Raw genomic sequence first — 20,102 nt, 5'->3', positions numbered from 1 at the left:
GGAATAGCCCATTATAGGACTTCTTCAGTTTTTTGGTTTGTTCCCTCTACAGACTATTTGCCAAAAGCTGAAGTCCACATGCTTTGTATGCTGTGAATTCTTGCATAATCATGAGGGCCGACCTAACAAATCATGACAGCGCTAAATGCCTTCGCATTACGTGATAGAGCATTGCATGTCTTTGCGATTACATGAAAGACTGTAAAAATATGCTGTACATGCTTAGCAGTTTCGTATGCCGCACTTCATGGAACGATCTGCCATCATTAACAGATGACACTGGGACTTTGCCTGTTGGCAAATTGTATGTAGAATTATGTGGTTCCCTCACACAGCCATATATTTCACTGTACCTGATAATGAATAGCTTGAAAATGCACCTTCCCTCTCCAATGATGGTCCTATTCTTACATTCTGCAAAGAAAAAATAAAAACAATGTTCATTCAGTTCAAGCAAAATACACAATTCCCAAACAGGATTAATCATACACAAACATGCATTATGCTAATACTGCCAGAGTTTAAATAAGACAACTTTCTGTCCTAAGTTCAAACACATCCAGTATAGTTTATTACAAATAATACACTGACTATAAAATCATGTCCTTGGAGGACTTCCTTATAAAACAAAGCAATATACATGCATTTTGCATAATTATTTGAAAACATAAGCATTTTTGAAAAGTGAATATTATTTACTGTGGCTCTTCCACAAAAGTGATAGCAGGTTTTCTCTTTAAGCATTATACGTAGAACTAACATGACTATAAACACAGTGCACCAGAGACCACCCAAAACACAGAATGTTAACTATGACTAAAGTTTGTTGGGTTTATATAAGGTGGAAAAAATAAGACTTATAACACAGTGTATTGATATAAAATGGTATGCACACAGGTGGGCGCAATGCTGACGCTAATTGTGCGTTGCGTAATATGTGACTGGCGCACGCTTATGTGAATATATGTGCTTATAGTGGGTATTATCACTTACGTTTATGAAAGGTACAAATTTCTGAACCCATTCCTCATCCATACTTTTGAGTTTACATGTAAGCATGACTTCACCAATAGGTAACTGTAAACAGCTGGATCCACCTTTCATGTAGCGGACAACCCTGCTAGCAATATCTTTGGCATCTGTAAATCAAATCAATACATTGGGTTGTTTAATGTTTAAAGTATACGTACTATAATCAAAATTTCTAATTCTCGATCATCTGAGCCCATGCTGTACACACTTGTGTCTATCATACAACACTGTGACCATACACTATGGAATAAGCATGACTATTTGAGAACTGACCAATTAATGTCTTTGAATATGGCCATGGTTAGGTTATGTCAAGGTAGGTCGCAATTGTGTTATTCCATAGAAAGTGCACCTGGTGCAGTGTATGGTAAATATTTTGATCATAGACAGATCATCAGTATCCACAAAGAAGGGTTCATACTTTCTCAGACTTATCAAAAATTATAAAAAAAGACACACACTGAAAGTACAGTTAATTCAACAGGAAAACCTTATAAGGCCCATTAGATGATAACATAATAATTATCCTGTCCCTAAACAAATCAATGATCAGTACATCAACCTTAGACCTCTGGGTATCTTGGCCGATGCTCTTACCAATGAGCTGCAAAAGGATTTGAAGCATCAACAGGTTGTTTAACTCTATGGCCTGATGTATGGAGCGATTTAATTTAGAAAACTTTTAACTCTGACCTTGGTGTAGTCTAAGATTCTAAATCACATTTTGATCAATCAATCAACATGATCAATCAATCAATCTATCAATCAATCAATCACAAATATGATAACCATACTCAATCATTGGTGACAAATACATTAATACACTTTACTTCCATATTCTTGCTCATTTAACAGCTACAATGTGTTGAAAATCTAACTGAAATCTGGTATATGGTAAATGATAATGTTCATATTGAGCAAAGTAGTGAAAAACAAAATAATTTAATACTACCAAATCTCAAAATCAACTTCAGTGACAAATATTTGTTTATCATAATACAAATGTAAACAAGTCAAGTAAACAAAGGATGTCATTAATGAAGGAGCAATAGTGATGTGTATATCTGATTGACACAAACCTACTTTCTGACATCATTATCTATGATGTAAGAGAAGAACAACAATTGATGACAACACTAATACATCAGTATTAAAGTGCAACTGGCTATTCCAGTTGAAATCCATACCCCACTTATGGAAGACATGACCTTAATCTTCTAAACAGGGCGTGTAGATTTCAAATGAAATGACCCAGTCAAGTAACCCCATTTGAAATTCACACTCCCTGTGTGGTAGATTATGGTCACATCTTTCACAGGGGGTGTGTGATTTCAAATGGAATAGCCCAATGTAGGCCAGTGCTAAAAGCAACCAAACACCAGTCACCTACAATCCCATATTTGTGATTGCCTGCCTGCCTGCCCACGCACAATCATCAAAATCCAATCACTTTGTTGTAGTGTTCCTACAGGTCTGACCACTTAAATAAGGTGCTACTCAGTGGCTGCATGTTTTGTTTTAGTCCTCCAAATCAAATCTCATAATATTTGTATGTGAAGACAAAGGCTTCTGCTCCACTCTTATCAAATTACTTTCATGAATTTGCTTTAAGAGCAAATAAAGAATAAAGTCCATCTTTCAGAAACTCAACGGAAAGCTGAATATTTGCACACATTGTACATGTAGCATAAATGAGAAATAAAGCCATAATTCTATTACTGAACTACGTAGTTACATTCCAAATCCTCCTCAGGCACATCGCACTTATTACAACCTGTCTTTTAAAAACAGTAAAAAAATGGGAATATTTTGGGGAAAATGATATTTGTCAAGCATCACCTTAACAACACACTTCTGATGTTTTCCCCAATCCATTATAGCAAAGTACATACTGTTGTTTGAATACAATAACACATTACCTGCAATGGCTGCCATGTGTTATAATTTACTTTTCACACCATTTTAAAGCAATATTGTACAATTTTAATTTTTTTATTCTTTACTAAGAATGCTAAAATAATATCAGTAATAACTGTAAAGAAAGGTTTCTGTTCATTTTAAGTCGAAATAACAGTGTAAAGTGAAATAAATCCCACTGGCAATTTTGACCATTTATTGTGGAGTTACACATTATGTCAAATTGCTCTATTTACCTGACAAGTGCAACTGATTTGGCTGGTTCCATTTAGGTGTAAGTTGGGACATGTGAAAACATTTCAAATAATGGCAAAAATCAGGTTTGGAAAAAATTAACTAATTTCAGAAATATAAGATCGTACATCATGGCTTTAAATCAATACTTCCAGAAAATGTTTACTACGGAAACATGCAAAAACTAGTTTATGAGATGACTCTCAAGGTGGCCAAATCAATCATTCAAAATAAAATACCCAAGGCCTTGATATGTTAAAAATCTCAAGATGCAAAAAGGCAGCTATTTTTCAAATGTTCTTATCATGTTCATCTAACAATCTACCCGTAGATTTTACTTAATGGCCTTTTATGTTGTGATGGACTATTGACATGCCTGTGGCATGCATCGAGCGATAACTTAATTCCCACCAGTCACGCATCCGCTGAAATTTTCTTCCTGATAATTACCAGAATTGTTATTTAACAATATTTATTTTAAAGACACACATCATGTGAAAATGGAAAGCACAGGGTATCATATAATGTATGCCCAGTAATCAACCTAAAAATATATTTCCTAAAAATATATTTCCTATCATTTCTGAAAGGTGAACATTTTCATGCAACATGATTTTTCATGGTCTTCTTAACTTACAAAACATTTGTTTCATATGTAATTCTGTGTAGGAAACCTCTACTGAGCAAATAGCAAAACTGGTCAAAACATTTGCAAGTATTGCAGCATAAAAAATGGTGCGAACATTCCACTTTACCAGTAAATGTGTACATTCTAAAAGTTTCCTACTATTTTTTTTTTATATAATATGAGACAAAGCATACCTGTCATTAAATGGAAATTTGAAGATTGACTTTGAAAACATTTTTCAATTAATTTCTCAGTAAAAGTATCACCAGACAATGGAAAAATATAATTCTATTTGAAACTACGACTAGGGGCTAAGGCTGAACACGACTAAATCCTTCATGTGTATCACATATCAGAAATAGCCAAATTCTGTTATTGGAGAGAGACATTGCATACAATCTGTGGCCTGCAGTGACAATTCATAAATGCATGGCAGTGCTTAGAAGTAGTAATTTATCGTGACTGTGTAATACAAGTTGACTGTGTTGCCAGTCCTTACTACCAACACACTGATACCTAACTACTTTTATTAACCATTTTGTAATATCCTAACTCAAGGTTTTACCTCTAAATTGCTGGTGATGGGACAACATTTCAAGGATGAAGTCACATGCACATGAAAATGACAACTTTTGCTGTTACTTAATTTCACAAATTGCTAATAATATATATTTTTGCGTGGACTTTTTTCCACCCCTTCCCTTTTCACTTGTCCCTATTTTTGGACTGGTTTTTCCCTTATCACTGATACTTGTAATCCAAAATTCATTTTCAAGAAACCTCAATTCCATGCATAAAACATCACATTGTGGCCTGCTGGGTAGTTTTTGCTCCACTGGACTATATGTTGATAGCCCCTGTAATTCTTTTTACTTTACCGATTTTGTACTACTTCGCTTGCTTACCTATACATAACATATTTGTGCATTTTTTATTTTCACAGTAGCTACGTTGAGCACAAAATCTACCGAATTAATATTGTAGAAAATGTTCATTTTAACAGCAGTTTTACAGTAAATGATCACTTGACTTACCTGAAGGATCTCTGTCTGTTTTGTCAAAGAAATCTCTCCAACTCGCATCCATAAATAAAGTGTAGTATTTGTTGTCTACAGAACCTAAATATTTGGCAAGGGAATTACTTCCTGTGAAAAAAACAAAATGTATCATATTGTTGTTACTATTTTCTACCAGATAAACCATAGAGCACTGTATTTGTATGATACATATCTTTGGGATTGGGAAAGAAGTCATGTTTGTGTACCATAAATATCTTTTATTGCTAAGTGAAAGTATTGTTAAATATAAATGTGACTGAAGAAAAATGTTCTATGGGTGGACCAGAAGGGCCATTTAATGGAAGAGGCTTAATGACCTTCAAAAATCACAGAAAGCTTGAATCCAAAGAAAAAAATATCTTAATATACAAACATATTTTGAAATTTTCTAAATTTTTTCAACAAATTTAAGTCAAAATCAAAAACTAAAAAAAAAATATTTTTTTAAAAATACCAAACCCAAATTCTGGGTCAGTCGAGCCTGTACTGGAGTCACAAAAAAGTTGGTGACTCCAGCTATGAAATTTGTGACATTTTCATGTTAACAAACATTTTGTAAGTATAAAACAGTTGGATATAACTTTGTTCAATTATGATCTGCTTCTTCACCCATACTTATTAATTTATTTGTACTATCATCTGGTAGCACCATTAAAATATCATATATTTAATGGGTTGAGCAAAAATGAAAAACAAAATATTATAAAAATTGAGTAAGCTGTATTTTGTTATGCACTATAAGTTTATAAAGGTTAAGAAAGACATATCACAAGATAATTGAAGAAAAACTTCATGCCTGTCCTTGATCCCAGCTGATTACATTTATAATCATAGCAAGTACAATATTCAGGAGAGAGAAAACAAAAAATATATCAACAACTACATTCAAATCCTGCAATAAATACACCATGATACTACCCAACCCTTGATAACATAAACAGCATTAGGCAGAGCCATCTTGTTGGAATATCAAGGAGATCTTCTTAGATATACATCCCCATCAACACACTGTTAATTTAATTTGTAATTTGACAAATGTCACCATCGAATGTTTGACAGATTGGGAAGAAATTTGCATGGGCTAATCAATCAATGTTAAGAAATCCTTGAAACAGATATAGGGTACACGATACTGTGCACAGAGAATATGGTAATTGATACCTTACTTAGCCCCTATAAAGCTGAATGGTTTATTTCATATACAATAATGCATCTAGGCAATTAGTTTAGCAGGCTGACAAATAATAAGTTGGACAAATTAATTTCAGGAAGCAGAATTTTCACAATTTTTCATAAATTAAACATGGATATTGGACAAACTGTTGAGTATTAAATTAGGAGTAATAAAATTTAAAACGGGTCTGACCAGAAAAAGTTCACTTCTTGGCTTCTTTTGATCTTGTCTTCCTTTTATTATTATCTACATAGCCCAGCATGGTTTTTGTAGGCTATAGCTAGCATGGCTTTGCATAGGACTGCACCATGGATTTTGTATGGATCCAAGAGTGTGTCGATTCTAGACTAACCTAGGCAGACAAACAAACAAATAGGCACACACCCAGCCTCACACAAACACTTTAGAGCATTGGCTTTGGGTGATATGGATTTCTTGTGTTGCTATATGAGACAACTGTGATAACTAACTTGATACTGTAATTGCTTGGCTTATGTATTACAGCTTCATTCAGAATCTAAATTAGTCTAATTTGTTCTAAATCGGCAAACCAAATGGTTCTTGAAGCTGTAATTAATTTATGCAATTTGATTATCTTCTTATTCATTGTCTTATGTTTCTTATTAGTCATCATCATTGTTATCTTTTTAGACATCATCATTGTCATTGTTTTATAGTCATCTTCATCACTATTGTCATCATTATTTCATCAGAATTTGTATTTGTCTGTTTGTGTTGTTTTGTCACTTATCCTCTGTCTCTTGTCCCATTTGTCTAGCTGCCTTATCTTGTAGATGGATTTCTCTGTTAACATCCATATAATACAACAGTATTCTTTACATTATACACTTTTGCATAGTTAAAACATAGTGCATAAACTAAAATATACCTGCTATGTAGGTGGCCTATCATGTTTCATAGATCTGATGGAGGCCTACACACTGTGCACTTATTCATTCCTAGTAACCATATACCATGTTTTTACTTTATCTTGCACTGAAATGGGCAACTCCAGTTGAAATCTATACATCACTATGGATGACATGACCTTAATCTCCCACACAGGGAGTGTCAATTTCAAATGGAGTCACACATTGAGGTAACCCTGTTCATAGGGGGTGTATGGATTTTAACTGGAATAACCCATTAATTATCATCTTTTGTCACATCTCAATTTCACTGATATTGTCATAACAATTATATTTTCTTCTATCTCAAAAATTTTAACATTTTACAGCATGTTAATTTTCATATTATGCTGTACTAGCCCACATGTATTCCTTCAGAAATTGGATATGAATAACTTATTTGTTCACATATTGTAATATCTCTCTTCATGTAAAGGTTACTTCAAATACCATGCCCCGTGTTTAGTTGCATCATCATTAATATCTTTATAGAATATATCTTATGTTTGTAAATATTAATGTATTATGCTGTTTTGATGGATGGAAAAATGATTGTTATTTTATTGTTAGATCATCCTTATTCTTCTTATTTTCATTATTAGCTTATGTTAGGGTGAAATTTGGTTTTCATTTGAAAATGTTTATATGTTAGGGGAAATTCTTTTTGTCCTTTTGTATTTTATTTCCATACATTTAAATTATGTAAATTAATGCAAAATTAATTATCTTAAATATATATTATCTTATGGAAATGAACACTTTAAATCTAATGAATGTATTCTGATATGTTTGAACCTATACTTAATATCTTCTATGTTGTTTTAATACACATTAGCTTTTAAAGTCCATGAAGATACAGTATAAAACATTATGTGAAAATTGCTAATGACACGACCATATTGAAAATTCATTAGACAGGGCAATCACCTAATATCACTAGCTCCGGGTAGGATAGTGAGGTTGAATTTTAATCAAGCGCTTGACATATGATCGTATGGCTGTCTTACAACATTACTACAAATATTGGCGTACAAAGTGCTTGAGATCTCTTTATCAAATCCATCGGGAACATGGAGGAAAGTTATGTACATTTAGTCTTTTATTACAGAATGGCAAACTCTATTCAGACAAGAATGTATTTTTTCAATGCCACAGGAATACTGTGGAAGTGAGAATTGTTTAGGAGGCATCTGTAATTAATGATTTTATTTTTCAATTTGACAACATTATTTTTTCACTTGATACATTTCATGCACAAAAATTTGTCACATATATTATTTTCAATCTCAGAAGATTGTGAAAAGTGGGAACATTATTTGGGTTAAGAAAGCAAGAAAAGATTGGTGTTAGCATCCTGCTCATAGAGCTTTAAAATTTTAGTGCAGTTCCCCTCCCCCGTTCACAATGCTTTTTATTTGCTTACTTTTTGCAATTTTCAGGGAATAAAGAAAATTTGGCCCTGAAGGTGCTGCACAAAGCATAGTCTTTTTAAACAACTACCACATAACACATACACTTTGGGTTTTGGACATTTTCATTTTAACACTGCAAACTAGGAAATTCATAAAAATTGGCTACACCAAAGTTTTAGACCTTTCACCAAAATACACTGCCTTATTGTGGCCTTAACCTGCTCACACACACAGTCAACTTACCTACAGGAACTACATAGAATTTGATATAATTTTGCCAGTCTGGTGACTTGGTCGAGAGTTGTTCTACATACGGCCGGAGTACTGTTCCCACATATGTCTCACTCCCACACAAGGCTACCTTCAGTGGACTGGATAACTTTGGGTTCAGATTGCAGCTGTACATAAATGAGGAAATATGTAATAATGGTTCAAATTAATGTGTGGTGTTGGCAATTTACAAATTCCATGCTACCCTCCTAAGAACTCATTATGCAGTGTCATTTAACCTTATTCAACACATATTTTCTATTATTAGGCATATGTTAACCCTAATCGTACAAAATCTTACATGGAAAACCACTGCGCAAGCATGCATCCCACATGACGCCATGACTCAATCACTCTAAGTCATAAATATATGGACAAAGTTGCTGGCCGGGCCAGCGAAACTCCCATGGCTTCCAGTCAGTGTGAACTTGTGCTTGGCATGGGAGTGGTCCTAGGGTAAATTTCCAGGGGTACCAAGTGACTATTTTGTTCATCTTTTCTCCTTTTTTGTTCCTTCTTTGGCTTCCAACAGCAAATAATCATGGGCAGTGTTAGGGTCATTCTACACATATTTTCTATTATTAAGCTTATATTAAGTGGATAATGTCACTCGTCACTTTATCATAAAAAACACCAAAACAAATTAAAACTGGTGTTTACATTGTGAAACGATTGATGAAATTAATGAAATAGATGGGCGGCCTATGGAATTGAGTGAATTGAATAAATTGAGTGAATTTAATGCATGAATCAATGAATGGAAACACCCATACACCAGTTGGGTATTCCAGCTCTACAAAAAAAAAAAACATTTAGAAGTGTATATATAGCCTTTGTGTTACAACTTACAATTTTTGTAATTTGTTGACTATGAATTGTAAGGAGGCTTCTACATCACTACTTGTAGCTGTTTGCACCACTTTGTTGCCACTATTTCTTAAACATTTGCACAGCACCTGTAACAATCAAACAAAGTTATGGTCACACAATACAATAATGGTCATCATTTTATACGACGCACAGTAAATAATTATGTTGTCATCCTGTTTTGGCCATTTTTGGTGGCCCGAATAAGAGCACTATTATAGTTCATTGAGTAAAACATGATAACAGTGTCAAATACAAACACACAGGAGTTTAAAAATGTATTATGTACTCAATGGTGACATACTCATACAAGGAACTGACCCACAGATGATGACATGATATGCCAATCAAGCAGACACACACGACCACCAAAATCGACAAAGGAGAATACCACCCTGTATAATGATGCTACCATCAGGGGTATTCAGGTTATTGTTAAGAGCACACAGACAGAGAAAATATTAATCAGGTAAAATGTTTGATGTTTACCTTGCCATGTCTTTCCTGTATACTGATGAGTGCTATTCTTTCAGGAATACAATCATCTCTACTCCACACATCTAACAACTGCTCTGTTACAGGTGTGCTAAGCTGTGGCTAAATGGAGAAAAAAACCACAAAATTAATCATTTACACAATAAATGTTGAGAATTGACCTAATAATAAATGCTACTATGACAAAATATGACAGGAGTAAGCATAGTTTGCATTTAAGAACATTCAAACACAGAAATAGGTATTAGCCTGGGCTTATAGGGACAAAACTGTTGCATATTTGAGATCCTTCAACTTCTTTTACTACCTCATAGGATGGCTTTTCATAAATCTAAGAATTGGTAAAATCTGATGGGCTCAAACGCCTATACCAGCACACCACTCAATCCCAGCTGGCAGAAGATTGTTCTTTTGCAATACTTCAATACATTTATGGGGTGAACCGCATACATATTAATGAATAGCACCGTTATGAGGTGAGGACACATAGTGTTATAGGAGCATAACATGTTGAAGGATGAAATAATCCATCCAAGTTAGGGGGTCCTAACAATCGAGATTGGATTATGAGATCAAACCTTTTAGTGTTGAGACTACCCTTGCCAGGAATAAAGTGGGAAATCTGATACAATTTTGATGTCTATAGTTTGATCAACTCGTAATCGGCAGGAATTGTTAGGCTTTTACTACCACGCTGAAAAGTAGACCCACGTTAAGAGTGATATTGTTGACCTGTCTGGTCTATCTTGTGCATGTTAAATAAAGTATAGACAAAGTATAGGACTCCTCTCTCTTGCATTTAGGCACAAAGCAAGAATGTTTAGATTAAAAAATTACAATATTGTGTTGAAATCTATCATTTTCATGCTGTTAATCACTAATTAGACTCAGAAGGAATGCAGAAGGAAAGTCCATAACATATGTAAATAATTCTGGTCATTTATATCTAAACTGTACTCGTTGCGCAAAAACATTTAGAATAACTCCAATTACACGATATGACGCATTATAAATTGAAAGCACTAAAATGCAAAAGAATAACCTTGAATAAATGTTTAGTGACACACAGAATAAACATTGACAAAAGCAACTGCTAAAATTTAATTGCCAAAAATAGATTGCAAAAATCAATGGAAAAGAAGAAGAAAATAACCATATTGATACAAGCTCAAATGAAAAGTAGAAGAAAAAATATGCAATTAAAATTAAATTGAAACCGAAAGTTTGAAATATAGAAATTGTTCTTAAAGCATCATTTGGTCCTGTCAAGCTTCAAATTTACAAACCATTTACCGGCTTTGTTCCATTAACCGCCCATGCCCCTGTAAGCGCCCACCCAGCAACTTTATAACAAGCAAGATGTGATATTATTAACCGCCCATCCAATACTGTCAAAATATTTCCATTAGGCTTACATATCGAGTGATTATTCATGCATGTATGTGGGAAATGTGCGCTAAAATTTAATTATGATGCTATTTCATAGTGGGCAGATGTACAGATATTAAAAATACTTATCAATAACCACCTGCAAATACCTTGATTGACGACTATTTAACAATGTAAAAAATAAGCGCCCTCCCAAAGTGCCCTGAGCGGTTATGGAACAAATATGGTACATGTAGTCTCAAATCAGAAAACAAGGGAAACTATGAAACTTAAAATAAACATAGCCAAAAAATGTCTTTCACTTGTTTCCACATAACAAATCAATCAAACAAATCCATCCCTAACTGACCACTTTGAATTTGTGTATGCAAACACTGTATAATGACATGCACTGACAGGACAATTGGTTGTGAATACCATGACAACAAACAAGAACAGGAAGTTGTTCTTACTTTTCTATTAATAACCATTTGATTACAAGCATTAGCTAATTGAAGATGCCATGCTGACAAATAATTACTGTATATCATTTTTCATATTTTAGCGGTATGCTGTTTCTAACAGCCAAACATTGAAACTTATGGGTTAAAATTATTTTTGCGAGTCTTTATATTCGCGGTTCTGAAATTAACAAAAAATTAAATAAAAATCTTCACAAAAATATGCCGGTATACAACGATCAATATTAGGGGTGTGATTTTGGTAATTTTGTGCCCGGTACCAGCGCATTTTTCGAGCGGGTAACTGGTACCGAAATTACAAATTGCAAAATTATTTATTTTTTCGGTTTTGCAGTGTCCCTGGACCTAGACCTAAATGCTAGGATCATTCATGGTTGACCTAAAAAAAGATATTTTGTATTTTTAATATGAAAATTGATATTTTGTATTCATGTCATACTCTATTAATGATATTAAAATGCATTCAATTCAATGCATCTGGAATTTTTTTTTTTTTGTGGTATGTGCGCAGTAGTTTGTCTGCCACACTTAATGGTTGACCCTCATTAACAGGTGATGCTGGGACTTTGCCTGTTGGTGACTGGTCTGTATTTTTTCTTGTCTGTGGTTACAGGATTTGCCCCTTCCATTTTCCACATTCAACTGAGTTTGGTACGTGACTTTGAATTGCAGGAACTATATTATAGTTGTTGTTTTAAGCATTAAAATTTTCTGAAAATCTAAAAAAGATCCTAGCAGTCCCTAATAAATGCTTTAACATATGGACTCCCCTATCCCTTTAAACATATGCTTTTAAATTTGCTCATAACTTCAAACCTCAAGGTAGTGTTCACCTATCGCACCTTTCCTCACATTTTACAGGCCTCTACTTCAATGCATTGGCTACAGGCAAGACAAATGCATGCAAGAGACAGGTTTGTCCCCTCATTCAAAATCAGGATTGACAATAAATTGAAAATGCGCCAGAAAATGATCAGCGAGTGTTCCATGATTGAATCAAAAGAACTCAATGTCTTGATTAACCTTTACCAACATTCAATTAAATAATCATATAGGCTTATGCAGCTTATCCCCTTGTTTTCTACAGAACTATATCATATTAATTCCTCAAAATTGAATGATGCAACCTTTCAAATTATTAATTCTGTAAGTTCCACTTTATGGTCAAACATGCTTGCAAAATGATTCTGCAATTGGTATCACTGAAATTACCAAATGTAGACTCTTCAATTCAACCATTTTTAATACTATGACACATTTCTCTGACCAACTATCGTATAAACAAATTTCTACATCACCAGAAATAACGTAATTAAATTTGACTTGAATGGCTGATAAAATTGATAAAAATGGCATGATAAATATTTGGAGCTAATACAATTTGGCTTGGTTGTTAGCCTACCCTGGGCACCAACTTAATTCAATTGGAAAGATAAAAATCAGGGAAACAAAACAAGCACCACTATGGGAATCCAGGATGAGATTGCACAAAACAGGGGCATTGCTAGTCCAATAATTTTGCAGACAATTTATCTGATTGAAGAATAGCATTGAATAACAAATTAAACTAAATATCAAGACCATGTCAAACATATTTTCAATTCAATGATTGTTCAATTTTTACAAATGGCAATTACAGGCAACTGCTCACAACAATAAAGACCACAAAAGAAATGTTTCTTTTTTCCTCCACTAATTTTTTTTCCTGGTATAGGGTTTGTTGGTCAGAAAAATATTTTCTTTTTGAATAAATCCTAGCTAAAACCTGTATAATGAACTTAACAAAAAAGCTTAATAAGGTGTGGATTCCAATATGTGATGTGATCAATAACATTTGTCGCTGATACTGATCTTGAGATAATAGTATTCAACTCCCTTTGTATTTTATTTTTCTGTGCAACACTTAAATAACTATATCTCTGGAACCATAATTTTATATCAAAAATAAAGCTCTGAAAATGGTCAATGAAATGAGAACAAAAATGCAATTCTTGTTCGACAAGAGACTCATTTTTATTTATCACATCACATATGTCACTGGTACTGTTTCACTTCATTCCTGTTTTAAAACAGTTTAGTATGTGAAGAAACTGTGTCAAGTATTATTCAAGAAAACACACACCATATTTTCTGCTCTTTCCAAAATCAGGGTCAGTATTCTTTTGTACAGTAAACACTTCGTTCCTGGTTTCAAAATAAGGGTTGAGTGCTATCAAACAATTTGGTTGGCCAAATGGCAATTGCTAATAATATACATTTTAAAAAAGCTTACAACATTATCTGCTTTGCCAAAGCTTCCCATCTTCTCTAACGATTTTGATGGTTTACACGTTGTTGACCCTGCTTGACCTTCTTTACCCAATGACCCCTCCCGACTGATGCGGCCACCCTTATGTGTTCTCTTGTTCTCTTTCTGCATCTGGAGGGCGCTGCTGGCTGAGAAACTTCTCTCTGGATTGGGCGGAAGATTTGAAGATTTTCCTCCCCCTGGATCGCTGATGTTGGATAGGACACTGTCGCTTCTTACAGTTAAGACTTCCTTTCTGATAGGGATGTCATCGATTGGAGGGATATCCTGAAAAGTGAACACCAAATATATTTGAAGACAATGAGTAAGAAATGATTTACATGAATTCAAACATTTTCATTGACTTGTTTGGCGAATATATATTTTAACTAATTATTTTTAATCGCAACAGAACATAAATCTACTCCCGACAGATTGGCAAACTAACTAACATTTCAACTTTTTCGTCTTCGTAATTATATTTAAACAAGTTCAATCATATATTGGCCACAACATATTTCCATTAAATTTATTTGCCAATATTTAAAACAAATATACACTAAAAACAATGAATAAATTACACAGCGATTCATAAAGATATTGGAATAAATTTCATTTGATCTATTTATAAATAATTCAAATTCCTCATCTTGCGGGTGAGAAGAGGAGGAAGGGGAGGTAGAAGAAAAGAAATAGATGATGTAGGAATTAGTGGTGAAATGTGAGTAACAGAAGGTGGGGTCAAGATTATTTTGTTTTCATTTGATGACAACTTACATCAGAGCTCTCCGAGTCTCTGCAAAGTGCACCATTCTCGTCACCATTTTGTTCAATACCTTGTTCCATGTCGTCTGCCATTGAGCTGGACGTAGGAATACCCTGTGAGAAAAACGGCCTGTGGGAAAACAACAATAACAAAGAGAAAGAAAAGATTGATAGAATAAAAATCAAAATAATTTGACAGCAGTGACCTTACACTATTCAAACGTTACTGCACACTTTGTTAAGAAATCTACCACTGATCACAGCAGCTAAATCACTGCAAACAAGAAGACTTATTCAAGAATACCGATAAGGTGCAGTGTTATACTATTCTCAGGTGCCAGTGTGGTCTTTATAAACTTCATCAAGAGGGGGGGGGTCAAAACTGTCAAGCAAAAGAAATACAAAGGAAAAAATACTTGTATTTGAGGGGCATGGAGTTTATTTGAGGGGGTCAGAATCATTTTTGGTTGAATTATGGGGTTGACCTCCCATAGAGACCTTATCAGAAACCCTAGCTGTGATCACCTTCCAAAATCTGTCAAAAAATCAGTTATAGAGGAACAACTAAGCTGCTGATTTCTTTCTATCCCATTTATATGCAGTGATATTACAAAGTTTGCTGTATCTAAGCAAACAAGCAACCACATACACATCCATCATTATGCATCAAAAACACCCACATCCTACCCAACTGTGGCAAATGTATAAATGTAACCATTCACGAGGATGCTCTTCAATAGTAATAACTCTTCATGAAAATTATTCAATATAAAAGCATCCTTTACTGTATCATAATTACAATCTGATGCTTAATGTTATGAAACATGTTCTTATATAAAGAGAAAAGCAATTACCCGATATTCATATAAATTAAAGAGTATGTTAAATCACACAACCATACCACATGCAATAAGGGAAATCAACCATCTAATTTTATTACACACTATCAATACCAAGTAATTTATTCCTTCGCTCACATGAATGCAATCATATTTGTCACTTTAATAAACTGCCAAATAGGAATATCTCCACTAACATTTCACACTTCATGATTTTAATGTCATACTTATTAACTAATATAACAAAAATACATGCACAAGTCAAAAATTACCATTTATATCTTAAATTGGCTGTGACATACTATTGCACATTAAATCCTTAGCATGAATGATATGATGTAGCACATCAAAATGCCGGAGTTTGCGGCAAAGTGCTTTTCAAGATATATATTAAAATAGACAGAAAAATATAAAGACAATAATAAGAATTTGGGATGCATTTTCACTTATAAAATATGAATGCCTTGATCAATTTTAGCAAATGAGGTATCATTTTAAAGCTTGCAAAATGCTTTCAAAGCAGAAATACTGAACTCAAAATTGACTTCACCTGCAAGGTCCCCCTTTTGATGCACTGCATCACATTATGTGCTATCAAAACCTAATGACTAACTAACTAGTCATATATAACCCCATTATTGCTAATTCAAACGACATCTTGCCATGGCAACACAAAACTGCTATACATTAAATCTGACAAAAGGTATGCCTTCCTGGTCAAATTCATTATCTACCAAATGACAGCCTCATCCCTCCCACTTTACCGATCATAACGCAGATCTTAATATCAAGTGAAAGCTCGTATTTTTCTCATAACCCCAGTGACATTTTAGGCCTGAAATGTGGTTTGTTTAGGCAGTGTGGAAAAAATGGTTTGGTAGTTACCACCCAAAAGTCATGTACTGTTCTATGAGTGACTGTGATACATATTTTGTTTCTAGAATCCAGTGGAGCAATTGAACTCAAAACTTGGAATACAAATGTCTGGGTGATGGGCCTTAATGTGAGGTAAAATATACTATGTGCTACAATCAGACTGCCCACCTTTCAGGTAGATACTTTTTTTACTATGAGAATAAACAGATTCAAATAAAAAACACAGTATGTTATTACTTGTATTATGTGATCCAATCAGATCCACTCAGACCAAAGTCTGCAATGTTGAAAATGGAGTTACTACCATTACTAACTTGCTCAGTACCTACACTTACTGATGTTGAATCCCCAGGTCTCAAATGTTGCAACGGTATGAACCTTTTACATGTCTATTTTCTAAAGTTTTTTTTTTCTCCTCACTTTTTGCCTATTTCATTATTGCCGACTTTAGCCTGATTGGATCAGATCAGGTCACATATACTGCCTTTTGCCTTTAAGAACAGACTGATTCACAAACACATGTCTCCCACGTGAAAAGGCTGTATCTGCCTTGTTACTATTTATAGATGCTGCATTTTCACTCAGGACAGAAAAATCCACCCTGCTCAAGTTGAAATAATGAGAAAACTATATGTGATAACATCACATTGTAGACTATAAATATGGTCATTATTTGACATTTTGTAATAAGGTTTACTCACTGATCTCATCATTAACTCCAGAAAATTCAGAGCGTGACAACGCATAGGGCACAGTCACGCACAGATCTAGGCGTGTTTTGCAGTGAGTGTAAGTGCTTTGTTAATTCCCTTGTCGCTTAAATAATGCAAGCGTGTATTTACTTAGATACGGTTAATGTCCAAAAATCCACACTTACTAGATACATGGCCACAACAGGATTTCACTCTCATCAATTTTATGTAAATGACACATGTGAACTTTACATTGAAAGTACTTTAACTCTGAATGACAGTGTTTACTTCAGATGACAAGCTTTTTTGTTATTGGGTCAAATCAATATTTTTATGTGATTTTTCTCAGAAGAGTGCATTATACTCTCGCTAAAAGCTAAAAAACATTAATATCAATCAATAAATAAAGTACTATATCTATATATGAAACTAATATCTTGTAGATGATCACTTTTAAATGGTGTGATGGGTGGGTGGGACTTTGTGTGTGTGGGACTGTGGGTGAGTGTTTGTAAACATTGCCAAATGTTTGTAAACACTGCCAAATGACTCAGGACACACATGAGTGTGTAATTGTAGACACAGAGTAACTGCTGACATCCGCTATTACTGGATGGTGTGTCTATGTATGTAAACCGCGTTTTAAAATGTTATGTCCTTGAAAAGTGAAAATTTAACCACATCCATGCAAAGAAAAAAAAACCTCAAACGTATGTGTGTGTGTAAGTTCCTTACCTCAATTGTGGCTTTGGTGTAGATCCTATACTAATTTCATCATCTGGCTCCATCTCAGGTCCACTGTCACTCAGATTCAGGTCATCCAAATCATCATACAGGAAGTCCTCATCGATGGGGTTAGGATCCTGATCCTCAAAGGCAAAATGCTCCGGATCACTCTCATCACTCTGGACTTTGAATTTCTTCAGTAATGAGATGAACTTTTGCTTAAAATTTCTTTGCTGCAGAGATCAAAAATCACAGAAAAAACAATAATTATAATCCCCATAAAAACATTTGCAATGCCAATATCATGTTGGATTTATTCAGAGCTCCAGTGCAAATTATATTGTTGATGAGTGTAATCTTTGATAACAGCATGTTTACCTTACATCCTTCCTTTCCCCACCCTCCATTATTCAATGTTGGGGAACTAGGTGAAAATGAATGCTGACAGCACTGTCCACATCAGTATTGCAAAAGGGAGGTGGAAACATTGCTGGGAAAGAGGGTCAGGTGTAACCCCCCCTCCAGGATTGTAGCTAATAATAATATTATAATTATAATATCTGGAATATGAAATGAAAACCAACAAATTTGCTTATGAGTGGCAATACAGAAGGTGCAATAGATCTTACAAGGAAATAAAGAAAAATTCACATTTCATTTGGTTCTCCAATAACATCAAATAAATACACAGGGCTCCTTTTTATTTGCTTCAAGCAACTGAAAAGGGTCTCTTCCATAATGAAATACACACAGATACACTCTCTACATGCAAGTCCATTTTACAGAGAGGATTGCTTTCCTCAAGTCATGAACCAAACACTGACAGCTAAATTATCGCACACTTTCAATCTCCTTGTGTTTTTGCTTCATTCTGCTGGTGTCACAACTTGGGCCTCTCATCAATCAATGGCAACTAGGAAGTCACCTGAAAACAGAATACATGATTAGAGTCAAGCCTATCAGTCGAGAAGGCCCTTGGAATTTAAACCAGCTCATCATCAAATATGCCCACTTGGCTGCCATAGGTAAAGCTGATAATTGCCAATAAGCCTTCCAATCACTGCTGTGACTTCTATCACTACATCATAGGGTTTGACCTACATATTTGTAGGATCAGTTTTTATTCTATTCTTTATAAATCAAGTGATGCCTATGGATGATGGATTTGGGAAGTACTAGAGGGAATCGTAATTTGGGAAGATGGATGAAGGATGGACGATAGATGGATGCAACAATCGGTACCTGTCAGAATGGAGGAATACCACAGACGAACATGGACACTGAGTAAAAATTACTTTTTACTTCTTGAATCCAGCTTTTGAATGCAATCTATTTTCACCACATCAAACTAGTTTATGAACAAAAATATAGAGAATGTACATTTTCATTGATTGGCTTTGAGCAACAGAATTGAACACATCACCTGCACCGACCAAATTTCTGTTCAATGTAGTAAAACCAACAAACTACTGAGTTTTTTAATTGGTTAATTATGCAATAAACATCTGAGATGAATGAATGCATTTGAAATGTGGTTTTACAGGCTTGGAGAAACCCGATTCTGGACTGGTATTGAGAGATAGTATCCAAACTAGAATGGATGCAAATCGTGTGAATCCCATTTAGAGGGTCAAAACACCTGTTTTAAGAAAAAGGGTTGTTTTTAAACTTCAAGTTGGTGCGTTTAGGGGGTCATTTTAATGATCCCACTATTTCGCAAAGTGTTTCCCTGGCCATGTTTCCTTGACTCGACTGTTGCTGGGGATTCCCTGAAAATTATAAACAAAAACATGTACTAAAAGGGTTTATTTTATCAAAAAACCTGTAAAGGTGATACTAATCCTGCTTAGGTGTATCTTTCAGGTGCAATTGTATTTAGGGGGTAAAATTTGTTGCAAAACATTCCTGTTTAGGGGCATTTTTTGCTCAAAAGGGCAAATCCTGTTTAGTTATGTTTTGAAAATCTCTGGTCACGCATTTGTACACTGTGAAACTTGAGCCCCCGGAAAGGAGAGCGGAATCGTCCAACAACAGCATGGATAGATGGCATAAAGACTGGGAGGGACACCAGG

General features: G+C 34.5%; 1 protein-coding gene across 5 annotated transcripts in view; it reads right to left on the bottom strand.

Moving 5' to 3' along the window:
* Positions 1-20,102, bottom strand: part of LOC140152691 (phosphofurin acidic cluster sorting protein 2-like) — a 156,613-nt gene that overhangs the window by 15,183 nt on the left and 121,328 nt on the right. For all 5 annotated transcript variants that reach the window (XM_072175149.1, XM_072175151.1, XM_072175150.1 and 2 more), the window contains 9 exons: positions 18,040-18,263; positions 14,910-15,027; positions 14,118-14,420; positions 9,990-10,097; positions 9,483-9,589; positions 8,607-8,761; positions 4,846-4,956; positions 994-1,139; positions 354-414 (listed from right to left, as the gene is read on the bottom strand). In XM_072175149.1, the coding sequence (XP_072031250.1) occupies positions 354-414; positions 994-1,139; positions 4,846-4,956; positions 8,607-8,761; positions 9,483-9,589; positions 9,990-10,097; positions 14,118-14,420; positions 14,910-15,027; positions 18,040-18,263 (1,333 nt within the window). The remainder of the gene's footprint in view (positions 1-353; positions 415-993; positions 1,140-4,845; positions 4,957-8,606; positions 8,762-9,482; positions 9,590-9,989; positions 10,098-14,117; positions 14,421-14,909; positions 15,028-18,039; positions 18,264-20,102) is intronic.

This window comes from Amphiura filiformis, chromosome 5, assembly GCF_039555335.1.
Source record: "Amphiura filiformis chromosome 5, Afil_fr2py, whole genome shotgun sequence".
Lineage (NCBI taxonomy): Eukaryota > Metazoa > Echinodermata > Ophiuroidea > Amphilepidida > Amphiuridae > Amphiura > Amphiura filiformis.
This window is presented reverse-complemented; position numbering and strand designations above follow the sequence as displayed.